Source organism: Gambusia affinis, linkage group LG15 (assembly GCF_019740435.1).
Source record: "Gambusia affinis linkage group LG15, SWU_Gaff_1.0, whole genome shotgun sequence".
NCBI lineage: Eukaryota > Metazoa > Chordata > Actinopteri > Cyprinodontiformes > Poeciliidae > Gambusia > Gambusia affinis.
The window spans coordinates 11212750-11226684 of NC_057882.1; the positions used below are offsets into that span (position 1 = coordinate 11212750).

A 13935-nucleotide genomic window follows, 5' to 3' on the forward strand; every position below is an offset into this window, starting at 1 on the left:
CATTGTCGTTATTATTGGCAGTGAAATTTGTTGCCCTGTATTGCATTTACGGAAGAAAAAGAGGCTGAATATATAAGCATGCCACACTTTTCAGTTGGTGTAAAAACACAAAACATGCTGAAAAGCTTGTGTTGCTCTCTTTTCATTTTACAGTTATCTGCTGCTTTATTATCCGTCTCATAAAATCCCCCAAAACAGACGTCTTTGGTTATAGAGTGACAAGATGTGTAAGAGGATTAAATACCTTGTTTACAATCTACAAACTCAATCTAGCTCTTTCCCTTTGTGATAGCCAGCCATCTTAGCTGCTGCTGATGGTTGCCGGGTTTTCTACGACTTACCCGGCTGCTGATTTCGCAGGTTTCACTCGACAACTGCGTTGAGGTGGGGCGAATCGCCAACACGTACAACCTGACGGAGGTGGACAAATACGTCAACAACTTCATCCTGAAGAACTTCCCCTCCTTACTGGGCACAGGAGAGTTTGTCAAGCTCCCGTTTGAACGGCTGGCCTTTGTGCTGTCCAGTAACAGCTTGAAACACTGCACTGAGTTAGACTTGTTCAAGGCCGCCTGCCGCTGGCTGCGCTTCGAGGACGGTCGCATGGAATATGCTGCAAAGCTCATGAAGAACATTCGCTTCCCACTCATGAACCCTCAAGAGCTCATCAATCATGTACAGACGGTGGATTTTATGCGCACAGACAACACTTGTGTCAACCTACTCCTGGAAGCTAGCAATTACCAAATGATGCCCTTCATGCAGCCAGTAATGCAGTCTGAACGGACAGCCATTCGCTCGGACAGTGCCCACCTGGTCACTCTGGGCGGCGTTCTGCGCCAGCAGCTAGTTGTCAGCAAGGAGCTGCGGCTCTTTGACGAGAAGGCCCACGAGTGGAAGGCGCTGGCTCCCATGGACGCACCCCGCTACCAGCACGGCATCGCCGTCATCGGCAACTTTCTCTATGTTGTGGGCGGCCAAAGCAACTACGACACCAAAGGAAAAACGGCAGTGGACACCGTGTTCCGGTACGACCCTCGCTACAATAAATGGATCCAGGTGGCGTGCCTTAATGAAAAACGAACCTTCTTCCACCTCAGCGCTCTCAAGGGACATCTCTACGCTGTAGGTGGAAGGAATGCTGCTGGGGAGCTTGGTGAGTTCAAATCCGCCATGTGGTTTATTTCTATATTTTAAATCAAGCACATTGTTTTCACAATTTCAGCAGACTGACTTTTGTTAATGATTATCATTAGGTGAACAGAAGTATTTTTGAAATATGTATCGCAACAAATTCCAAATCAGTTCAATTTATGTTGTGCCAATTCACGAGGCATAATTAAATCATACTTTAAGTTTCAAGACTAAAACGCAGAGTACAAGAGGCCACCAAAAGCACTAAAAAAGCAGGAGCAAGAACAGTATGAAGTTGATTCCAGGTCTAAGCAGAAACCAGTCCATATTTCTCACTAGATCAGACTCGTTTTCATTGTGGATGTTCTACAGGGACGGTTGTACCAGAATATATTGATACAACTAAAAAAAAAAAAATCAATAAATAGCTGTTGCTCCATGATTTTGTGATTGTTTTAGTGGTTTTTTGCAACCAAAATTACAGATTTCGTGGTGCCAATTTAGGAATGTTTGTAATGCATTTTTACAGTATTTGCACTAATGTACGATGTTAAACATAACTTTTTATCACTCGCCGTATCAATTACAGATTGAAGGTTTTTGAGCAACTTTGAGAAGATTTGTAGTAAAAAAAAATGGAGATTTGTTGTTTTTTTTTGTGAATTTGGCAGATTTGTGAAAAACTGGAAGGACTTGTTGATGTAATTTGGAGCCTAGAGGGCCACATAAAAAGAGTTTGACACCCGTGTACAAGATGTTTAACAAATCCAAGAGAAACTATTGTTTTCTTGTGTTTTTGATAACTTGGAAAGCTCAACCATCTCAAAACAGTCCAAACAAGTTTGATAGTTGCACTCGGTGCTGACTCACTCACTGAGGATGAAGTAATCGCCTTCGGGAGAATGCCAACAATTTTATTTTTAATAGAATCAATTTTATTTAAGAAGAATCCCATAAAGTCATTACCGCTGAGTGCCGGGGGAATTGATGGCTCGACTGAGCTGTGGCTGTAGGTTTGGCAAGCGTACTAAAAAGAAACCAAGGATTATTCCTTTTCTCCCTTATGAATAATGAAAAACAGAATGTTGTAGCTTGGCGAGGGGTCTTTTTCTACAGCAGTAACTGTTTTTTTCCATGGTAAATATGACTCCTATAGATGTGTGGAGAGACATTTTTTTTAGTTACTAGTAACAGAAGTTGTCGTAGCTGAGAACTGAAAAGTCACATTATCTGTAAGAGCAAAAACTGAAAAATGTGTAAGTTGTTGTATTTTACAATATGTTAACTCAAGCAATAGTCATCCTGAAAATACAAGCAGTTCTGTTCTCTTTTCCTTTGACTTCAGGGAAAAAAGAACGGCGACAGAATAACTGCACACCGATTAGGGAATTGGATTGTGATGTTAATGCTTCCAACACTCTGTGACCTTTAGCACCTTGGGCGCTATCATCAGTGCCGGACGTTGGCATCTGCTGTGGTGACACTCCATCCAACAGGCTGAATATTATGTTGGCATTCAGAGGATGCATTTATAATCATTGGAAATGCCAGCAGACAAACATTGCTTTCCAAGCAGTCCTTTTATATTATTAAAATCCACTGATATTGTGATATTCACATGTTGGAGAGCTTTTACTTATTTGTCCATATATTGTTAAAAATTCTGTCTATCCAGTGAATCTTTCCTTTGTTTGCATACATCGCAGTGGTGCACACACAAGGATGCTAATGTCGCTCCCTATAGGTCTTGAAAAGTCATAATTGCATGACGTTTATCGTTTTCCAGGTCTGGTAAAGTATGGAAAGCAGAAACCAGTATGAAAAAATGTTGGTTTCCGGGGTTTATTGTTTCTTCTGTAAACTAAAAGACCTTTCAACTTGGCCTGGTTTAGGCATCAAACAAAACACTGAGACTGTCAATCTGTTACATTTTATAGACTAAATGTATTGCTATGAGCTGTTTTTAATGTAAAATGTAAGAATTGTTTTATTTTAAAGTGGATTTAACTTTACGAATTCTTTTTCCAATTTGAATCTACAATTTACATTTGAATCTTTAAAATTTGAGTCCAGGAAAGTGTAGAATATTGAAAATATGTAAGTGACTCAAGAAAAGAAATTAGTCACTTTCAAGATTAATGCTGTTCAGATTTGTGAACATTTGAGTTTATTTTGTTTGTTTTTTATTTTTTTTCCCCACTATGGTCCAGAAGAAAATATCTGAAGAACTGTTAATGGTGCAGGGGCTGTAAAATAATCTAAACCAACAACAGGCACCTTTAATTTGACATGAATCTTTATGGAGTGCTTGTTTAACATGATAAATCTATAAGTAGTATAAAATAAATTACCTCAAATATCCTCCCAATCTGCTGCAGTTGATTACAGAACCACATCAATACATAAGATTTTAGTGACTTTGTCCTGGAGAAGAGTTATTTGCTGTTCTTCTTCTGTGCTGGTGCGTGTGACAACGAGTTGAAACCGGCCTGAAGCTTTGACAGCATCAGTACTGACAGCGACTGACACGCCCTTCTGAGTCTTAAGTGTTGGCAAAGTCGTTCTGTCTGAAACTTCCCGCTATAACACTATTTTCTTCTATTTTAATTCTTAAAACTAACTTTATGAGCAGATCAGTCTATGTATATGTTTGTTTATATGTTTTCCTGGCAGTCGGTTGGTGCCTAGTAACCAATCGGGGACCGCCGCACCCGTAGCCTTAAACCACAAAGAGGTGCCACCCAATACTTAAATCCGGCCATATAACTCCAGCAGACCGGGAGAGGAGCTGTCTTCTATTTTGGGTTATAATTAGACCAAAGAACAGAGCCTGAGCTCACCGACTGTCTACACAACTGCCTTATTCAGCTTTACGTTCCACTGCCTTCACGCGGCATGTGGTTCAGGCCCGAAGTATTTCTGGATGTGCCCTCCCCCCTCCGCCACGTTTGTTTACTCCTGACGGGTCGTATGGGTGTGGTTTCACTGTTGCGTCTGGAATGCCCTGATTTTAGAAAAGGAAAGCTTAACAACGTGAAGACGGATTCACAGGGGGGAATTTCTGCTTTAATGAGTACACACCGAGTCCTTCTGGCTTGCTTTACTGCCCTCTCCCTTTAGGTTAATTTAGCTTCTTAAAATCTGAGAACAAATATGTATTTTGCTGGGCGTCTGCTACTGTTTTTTTTTTAATTGTGTAACTTAATTTATACTCAATTTGCCAGTTTTCTAGGCTTAAATTAGGATATATGAGAATCCACACAATTCAGGCCACTGAGCAGCTTCTACATTAGATTCATTCATCTGTCATCGTCTCATTGATTTCACAGAATCCTATAAAATTCTCCAAATTCACCTGCTGCTCTTTCTGCTCACCATCAATCAATTCAGTTGAAAACGATGTCTAGTTAAGTACTAGTGTCCTGAATGCAGTAAATAAAACCAGCAGGTTTTCATCCTGTGATTACAGGAGAATAACTTGCTCATCATGTCTTTTCCAACCATGACGATGAAGAGCTATTGATGGCAGACACTGAAGTGTGCTTTGAGCCTTGTTATGATCTTATTTCAAGCACAAGGTGATCTTGTCGATGCACCCTTGTTGCTTGTTACGGGGTCGTAACAAGCAACCGATCGCTCGTCCGTGATTATCGCTCGTGAATCCCAGCGCCCCTGTTCTTGGATATTTCTAATTTCTCGCTAAAGTATCCTCGGGCACATTAGGATGAAGGATCTAACAATCTCCCAATTTCCTGCGCAGTCAGTGGACGCAGCAGTGGTTGGCGGGCCGTGGGGTGTGTTCTGTATTTAAATCTTGAGTTTTAGATCCCACACTGAGACCCTCCAAGGCCTCATTTGCTGCTGTTTGTCCTCTTTTAGTTGCGTCCTGACCCACTTTCTTCTAATACGGTCTTCCTCTTCTTTTTTTTTTCTCTCCCCATCTCAAAGCTACTGTGGAGTGCTACAACCCAAGGACAAATGAATGGACGTACGTTGCCAAAATGAATGAGCCACATTACGGCCACGCTGGGACGGTGTATGGTGGTTACATGTATATTTCAGGTGAGTGTGCGCTGGGAGTCTGTATAAACCCTGTTCTATTCTGAAGAGTAGAAAAGCAAGAAAAGATACAACATTCTGTATAATTAGCGCTTAGATTTTATGACTACATTTAGCAGGGTTTTGCTCATTTATGAAAGTCAAAATGAAAGTAAATGTTGAAACATTTAATCCCAGGTTTAATTATAATACAATTACATTTTCTGAACACTCTTCTTTCATTGCTGTCGCATAATTTCCTGCATTCTCCACAAACTTCATTAAACTTGCTTCTAAATATATCCATCCGGCACGGACATAAAGGGCCTTTACAGTCCATCCAAATGGCCAAATACATCACTAACATGCAGACTCTGGATGCTCAACACTTTAAATATAATAACTTACCAAATATGGCAAGAAAGCAGCCTTTACGACTGCGACACGCTGGTTTTGCTATGATGATTGGGATTCAGTGCATTTACTGTCTACTTCAAGACTTAGTTTGTGATCAGATTGCTTGCTTTTGTCTGCTTGACTTGCCGAGTCTTAAAGAAAGTAGTCCGTTATCGACACTCTGGCATCACGCTTATGTCATGGTGGAGGGTTTGGCGCGTGTGGTGGACCTTCGGGGAATCACTGCCTGTTCTTTCGGCGTCACATTAACACTTGTTCCTGTGATTGGAAGCGAATCCCGCCGTATGGAGATGAGCCCTATTTTCTCAGTGTGACTAATCCAGAGCAACCCAACAAAATGGGCGAACGTTTCTGCTGGTGGAGGGGGGAATTCAGGAGGATGGAGAAGGAGAACTGAAGAAGGTGTAATACACAACACTGTTAATCCCTCCTGGCCACAAGAAAAATCATCATCCTCCTCCTGCTACACATGAATGCGAGTGTTCAAAGGCGTAAAAGTTTCCTGATGCTGAAAGTCAACATTTCACAACAAACATTGCACAGCATTAAGTTATTCCAAAGGTGTTTAAAGTTTTTCCAATGAGGTGAGATGATTTGTACCAAATACTTGAACCAAAAAATAGCACCCCCTAGTGTGAGTCTGAGTGGTTCTTATTACCCTGGATAAATTTTTTGTTTTGTTTTGTTTAACGAGGACATGACGTCTCACTGGAAGCTCCTTCCTCTGCAGCAGTGTTGACTTGCGTCTCTCTCAGTAACTGAGTGCGGGAGAAAGTTGTCGTGAAAATAAAACTATAATCAATTCATCTGTCTGTGCAACTACACATAATATGGAGAGTTCATGGAAAGCCGGAGATGTAATTGCAACAGATTTTAAACGCATTTTGCAGGCGATCAGGTTTAAAATCTATTGTTCTAGCCATAAACTAGTGATAACTTTACTGCGTTTATTTATGGTACAAGCCTGAGTATCAATCAGACACGCAGCCTCTGCAACAGGGACTGGGACTTTTATTTGGGCCTTAGAAGATAAATGGTCTAAATCCCTGAAATGTACTTTTTATTTATGAAGGATCATCTTCACTCTTTCTTCATAAACGGGTTTAGCCAGCTAATACAGCTAAAGTTAGCAGAAATAAAAAGCTGTAGATCATATTAAATTGATATCAAACCAGTTTGAAAGCAGAGCAGTCAACCTCTACCACTCTAAAGTGCAATCTGCCTACTTGGACTTTTCAAACACTAAGTGGTAAAAGGCTGAAACACTACAAGGGACTAATAGAGGCCAGAAAACTGCCCTTCTTACTGAAAAAGGCTCCTAAAGTAAAAGCACACCTATAATTATAATTAAAGTTTTTTTAGTCATCGTGACTAAAATGTCACAGTGAGTAACGTTGTCACATTTAAATTTTTCCAAAATGTTGTTCCCGATTTAGACACTGATTTGGGTGGAGAGGGTCAAGAGGCATAGAAATTACACTAATCAGAAATGGGACTAATAATTATTGATCCACCACTTAGTGAGTCAATTTTCCCTGATGGTAGATCAAGTGTTGAACAATTTGAATTCTCCCCCACTCATCAAAACTAAGAGATTACTTTTTGACCTGTAAACACAGCAGAAAACAAAATAGCATAATGATACTGTAAAGGTAGTATAATAAAATCTTTATGTATTATTAGGAAAAAGTACAAACCTCTTTTTGTTTTCTTTTGGAATCAATAGCTGTTTGAGACAGCTATAGAAAAACGAATAAACCAAAGAAATATTTCTAAAGTATTCTTGAATCGTTATGATTGAGTCGAGCTGCAGTCGGCACAGTTGGACTAAATGAAGTTAACTGGGGCTAATTTTTAATTATTCAGTGTTTCAGGAATCAGTTTCTTATTTGATCCTGCTTGTTGCCGTGGGAAATATTGACAAGTTAGCAGAACATGTAGCCCTTTTAATGTGATTCCACACTGGCTAAGACTCGAAGGACGGCTGCTGTTACCTCGAGACATGACGGATCATTTTCACTTCTAGCTAAAGAACGAGAGAATATTTAAAACCAGCAAGAGCAGAACATGCTGATGAAGCAATAATCAAAAATGATTAATATTCTCACTGTTAGCAACTGAAGAGACAGAGGCTTTTGCCACGCACTGCTTTTTCCCTTTGCTCACCGTTTACCGTTTTCATTCCTCCTTCGCTGAAAATACAGTTTTACGATGTCAATATCAGGTGAGTCGGGCGATAAATTTTGTTTTTGTGAGGGCAGGCTCCGCTCCCGTACCACCTAAAAATATAAACTGCTGGGCAGCGTAATATCACAACACAACCTGCTTAATGACTGCAGCTGCTGCTTTAATAAAATTGCTCCAAGAGGTAGTCTCCGGGGAGGTTAGAGTCTTGCGGGACAAGGTGACCCACGCTGGAGTGCACTTCCTTGTCTGTCTGTCACTGCACATCAGGTCACTTTCTCCGTCTGTGCCGCTGTGCTGTCTGAAGGTATTCTGTCAGCTGGATGAACCTGACAAATGCACTCAGTCCACAGGCCGTCACAGCCGCAGCGCCTCGGCACAATTCAGACATTACTGAACTACTGCCACGCTTTGTTTTCCTATAAGCACATTTCAACTCCCTTTTTTTTTTGTTGTTGTTGTTGTTTTTCTTTCTGTTCCATTTTTTCTTTTTTAAAATGCTTCACTGAAACAAGCCGTCTGCTCTCACACTCTACCGGTTGAATCGTCTTCGGCTGCATTTTCTGCTCTGAACCCTCTTGGGCATGAAATAACATGAGCAGCTGAACACACCTGGATTTGGGGATTATCTGCCATTCCTCTCTGCAATCCCCTTGAGCTTCGTCAGTTTGGACACGGCTGTCAGTAGACATCCACTTTCTGGTCTCCTGATGGATATTTAATTGGCTTCAAGTCGGAGCTTGGGTCGAACCTCTTAGAGACGTTTTCGTGTTTGAAGGAGAACTGCGAGGCCAAGAAGGCTCTGGAGCAGAACAGCATCTTTCTTCACTTGGCTTTTTCTACTCACTGAAACATTTCTTTATAACTGCCTGTGGAGAGCAGCCCACAGTGTCATACCGCCACCACTCTGTTCTGCTTCAGGCATTCCTATGAACAAACATTCAGCTGTGTCTCTCCTGCAGATTAGAGGGGAAACCAATAATTGTTTTATTGAATACGAGCCAGTAGACTTCATCTGTACGTTTTATCAGCGCCCCTTTTCATAAACACTTTTTGCCTCCTCTCCGTGGCTTTTACGAAACGGTCAAGCCGCCTTTGGCTACAGGCAGATCTTGATGCTCGATTCTGATTTTTTTTGCTCGTATCCATTTTTATATGTGGTCGTTTATATTACTGAGAAGTTCTGTGTGAACAGTTTAAGTCCCCAAATCGAGTCGCATGCTTAGAGGAAGAACGTTAATATTGAGCAAATAAAAATGCAACAAACAGCACCGGCCTTTTGTGAAGCATTGACTGCAGATTCTTCAGGAAGGTTTGTTTGGACGTGTGGTCGGGTCCAGAAGTGATCTGATTGCGATGCGATGCGCTTTAGTGACGGTCTTCTTTCGCAACCTCATAATCGTAATTTTTAGCCATCGTTTACATCCTAATTTACCAAGTTTGGCTTCTTCTGGTGCAGAATTATGAGGCGTGTCTCACATGACATAAAATGCGACATGACCACAGGCGCTTTTTATTTATCCATCTCAAACACGATAGAAGTATAAAAATCACACATATGAACAACAAATGCAAAAGACAAATATTTTTGTACCACAATAATCTTAACATGCTCTAAAAAGAGTATCCAAATTAATATCCCACATGGGAAGAGACACAGATTGGATTTAAACTTTTGGGTGAAAAGATTGTGATTGGGGCGCTCAGACTGCTGCGAATAAGTCAGATTGCATCTCGCTGTGATTTAATATCAGGGATTGGGGGGGACAGGGAAGTTCAGGTTGACCTGCCGTCGGTTACACATCTCCTCTGGACCCGGAGGAAGTCACAGTGATAATTAAGCAAGCAGGTGTGAAGTGGGAGGCATTACAAGCAGCTGTCTGTCATAACTGGAGGCACTGCTGTCACTCTTTGGGTTTGTGCTGGTGGCTTTGTTTACACAAGCACACATTGTTGCGGTACAGCCATAAGAAGGCTTATGTAGTCAGTACTGTTTGCTGAAAAGGCCAAAACTATCACTGTGGGGGGAAAAAAACTTCCATCTAGCTACTCTTCCATGAAAGGAAAGAAGCAGGTTTACCTAAGGGAAATCACCAGCTTTATGATTGAGCAAACAGAGCTGTTTTTCATCTCCGTTTTTTTTTTTTTTTTTCAGGGATTTTAAACTATTTCTGCTTTTAAATTACTCTTAAAAAGTGAGATGTGCACTGGGAAAGGATGGAGTTCTGGAGTTTGCAGTTGGTTTTTATTGTCCTTACAGAGCTGCATTCATGATAATGTAGCCCTGTAGTAAGACTGATCGATACTCACTTATCTCCGCCGTTCACCTTTGAGGGCTGCAACGTCAGAAACGAGCGCAGATCGTCCGTGGGCGATTATTTATTTATGCAGGATCTCAACTCCTCACACCTGCGATTGTTATTGGACGTTTATAGAGACCGTCCTCCGTCGGTTTCACCTCTCTGTCCGTCCTCCGTCATCCGCCAGAGTCCCGGGTGTGCCGGCACTCATTCATCCAGGTCAGTGCTTGTACAAAACGACTCCGCAGTCATTCAGCGTCCGCTCGGCTGCACAGGGAAATGCTTTGAAATAGAACCATATGGGCGCACATGGCATGAAATGCAATAACAGTCCGTCCTGTGGCGACTAATGAAGGGCACTGGCCTCTAGTTGGTGTTTGAAGGTTGAGATCAGCTCGGTCAAAATGCGGTGTGTCCCAGTGCCCCCCTAATGTTGCTGATGAGACATTGAGACACTGGGATCCCGATCAGACGGCATCGTATCAAGGAAAATGCCAAACCCTTTGAACTGGATCAAAATAGCAACACAACCCCCTGAGGAGGAATTACAAAGATCCGGAGTTAACTCCAGCACTGTTTCTCTTGTCAGGGGTTCATAATGGCTTCATACAGTTGGTGGATAAAGTAGTCGGGCTATCTCTTCATTTGATCAGTTAAGAAGGTGCAGCATTACAGATCCGAGTCATGGCAGCTGAATACACAGATTAAGCCGGAACAATGGACCGAGCACACGATCGCTGGGCGGCAACAGAAAGAGGGATTGTGGCTGAGAACGGCACGCTCCGCAAATCCTTTGCTCCCCGCCTGTGTGTGTGTGTGTGTGTGTGTGTGTGTGTGCGCGGTTGGGGGAGGAGGGGCGAGCTGGCTCCCACCCAAATGCATGCTGGGATTGTGTTCCTCTTTATTTTAAGCCTTCCCTGTAGACATGCCCTGTATATTTTTCTTTCCTCCCTGTTTTTTTTTTTTTTTCATCAGCTTTTTGTGTCCCGGCGTCTCCCGTCTGCTTGCGCATATGTTAACAGGGGCTTTGTAACGACGCACCGCTTTGTGCCGACTGTTCACAATGAGTGTTAAAAAGAGGCTGAGCAACCACTGATGTTGCTCTAGTTTGTATAATTACTGTTTAATCTGTTTATTGGCTGAATTTGCAATGTGAGGATTGTGGAAGGATGAGTTTTAAAACCGTAGAGCCCGGGGCAGCATTATAGGCTGGTGCTAGAAAGATGTTATTTAGTGAATGACTGATTAACAGGTCCATAAAGTGTTTTCCTCCCCAAAGATGATCAGACTGAGGATAAATGTTTGTTTTTTTACTGTCTTTTTTTGCTACAGGGGGAATCACTCATGACACTTTCCAGAAGGAACTGATGTGCTTTGACCCAGATGCGGATAAATGGACTCAGAAGGCGCCCATGACGACGGTCCGGGGCCTCCACTGCATGTGCACGGTGGGCGACCGGCTCTACGTCATCGGGGGCAATCACTTCCGCGGCACCAGCGACTACGACGACGTGCTCAGCTGCGAGTATTACTCCCCCGCCCTCGACCTGTGGACGCCCATCGCCGCCATGCTGCGAGGTCAGAGCGACGTCGGCGTTGCCGTGTTCGAGAACAAGATCTACGTCGTGGGCGGCTACTCCTGGAACAATCGCTGCATGGTAGAAATAGTACAGAAGTACGACCCGGAGAAAGACGAGTGGCAAAAGGTTTTTGACCTGCCCGAGTCGCTTGGCGGGATCCGAGCCTGCACGCTCACAGTTTTCCCTCCTGAGGATATCTCGGGCTCACCCTCCAGAGAGTCGCCCCTATCAGCACCTTGATAAATAACGAGGGGGTGGCTCAGGTCTGCTCAAACCCCCGTTAACCTTCCCCCATGCAACCTTCTCAATAAACACTCCTTATAGACATTGTTTGCACTTCTTTGTCAGACATCTGTTCTGCATCCCTGAGTCCACAGCCCCTGAAAACTGTGCAGAAACCTCTCCCTGAGTGACAAAGTCTACATAGGACATGGCTTGGCAACCTAATTACATGTCATACTCAGCATATTTTGGCAGGAAAAACCTTGACTTGAAACTTGACTTTGCAAATCAACTTTTCTACCTGATGTCCACAGAGTTTTCTTACGTCCCGTTTCTTTTGGCGTTCTACCTTGAGATGTTGACTACGTTGTGACTCTCTTCTACTCTATGCCAGGATGAACTACAGGTGACCCCAGGCGACGGCGAAATGGTGACAGAAGAGCTCCAGAGCTGAGCTGATGGTTTTTAACTCAGGGGTTGGCCCGGGCCCCATCTGCGTCTCCTTACAGTTTCAGCTCTTTCCTGCTGTTGGTATGAAACTGTTAATGAAACAATGTTTTCTAAATTTAATAAACATGATTTTAACAAAAAATTGAAAACCTGTGCTGTGGTTATTGACCGGGGGCAGATTTGAGGTGAACGTCGCAACATCTAAAGCTGGAAGTTGATCAATGAGAAGAGAGTATGTACAGATCATGGAGTCGTTTTATACCAACTTAGGTGTTTTCTTCTTTTTAGAACACAAGAATTGCATGAACAGCTTTGGATTTATTTTTGTCCAAGGTATAATATTTCTTAAAAATATAGACTTAAGGACTTTTTTTGACTGTTTTAGTAATCTAAAGAAAAACGCAGAGATGGTTTTGAGTATGTGGGTGTGCGACAAGGCAACATAAGAGACGATCAAAATGATCTGCAACCAATGACTATCCCGTTTCTTCGTCTTCGGGTCCTAAACTGTGAACTTCAAGATGCCAAAGCTCGCTCCCACAGAGCCGGGTTATCAGACTACCTCCAGAACCTGGGAATGGAAAATGAAATGGCCTCCATGCAGTCATAACCTCAACCCTACTGAACGCTTGTCGGATCAGTATGGATGCTCTGTTTTTGAGAGACCAAATTGTCAGTCTTGTGAAAAACGGTGCTTAAGGAACATGATTCAGTGTAACCAAGCTGATGACCAGCATGAGGTTGCTTTGTTTGGTTTGACTAGGCAGAAGTGAATCTTTGTTAAATGAATCCCAAAATGTGTTAATTCGTCCAACTTGACTCATCCAAAATTATAAAAAAACACCAAATGAGCCAAGAGTAGAGTAAACCATTTGGCTTTGGCTGAGAGAATTTGGAGAATGTTATTGGTAAAACCCTAACCAAGTGTTACAACAATCGAACAAAAACATCATTTTGTACTTTTTGTGGTAACACTTGTTAAAATGTTTCTTGGCAAGTTTCACAGAGACCACATGCTTGTTGTAGCCGTCAACAACTTCCTGATGCCGTTCTGGCCACAAGCAACCTCTCTTATGGCTCAAGTTGTTTGGATTCTTGGCTCAGGACAAAACTTTTAAACAGTCCATGTGGAACTGGCAGCAACAGTGACCCTCAGCATTACGCTATCACCACTATGCTTGACAGTTGGCTTTGTAATCTTAAGTTTTGAGAGCCTTCAAACATTTTTCTTGTCGGGTGGCTATGACTATGTGCCAGCTGACCATTTGGTTTGGACCCTCTCCACCGTGGAGAATGAAACTGGTCCTCGAGTCTCTAGTTGAGGGTTATTCTTGAACATCCAAACTGATTTCTTGTCATCACAGAGCGTAACCGTCTGGGTCGAATGGTTACTACCTGGACACCAACGGGGCAACGACCTGGTTCTGTTATGAATAAGTTAGGCTTCTGGACGTTTCCTGAAACCCGGACATGAACGTTATTGAAGGTCAGTGGACTGTGTTCAGAAGTTGAATCAGTGGGTGGCAACTAGCTTGTTTAAATATCTCGGAATAGCAGTCAATTATATTACCAGAATTAGTGCAGCAAGTTATTGGTGGTTATAAAATCGG

General features: G+C 42.5%; 1 protein-coding gene across 6 annotated transcripts in view; it reads left to right on the forward strand.

Annotated features, from left to right (window-relative positions):
- Nucleotides 1–11980, forward strand: part of klhl13 (kelch-like family member 13) — a 39036-nt gene extending 27056 nt beyond the window's left edge. For all 6 annotated transcript variants that reach the window (XM_044141122.1, XM_044141124.1, XM_044141121.1 and 3 more), the window contains 3 exons: nt 361–1156; nt 5083–5196; nt 11406–11980. In XM_044141122.1, coding sequence (XP_043997057.1) covers nt 361–1156; nt 5083–5196; nt 11406–11893 — 1398 coding nt within the window. In that variant the 3' untranslated portion in view covers nt 11894–11980. The remainder of the gene's footprint in view (nt 1–360; nt 1157–5082; nt 5197–11405) is intronic.
- Nucleotides 11981–13935: the final 1955 nt, after the last annotated feature.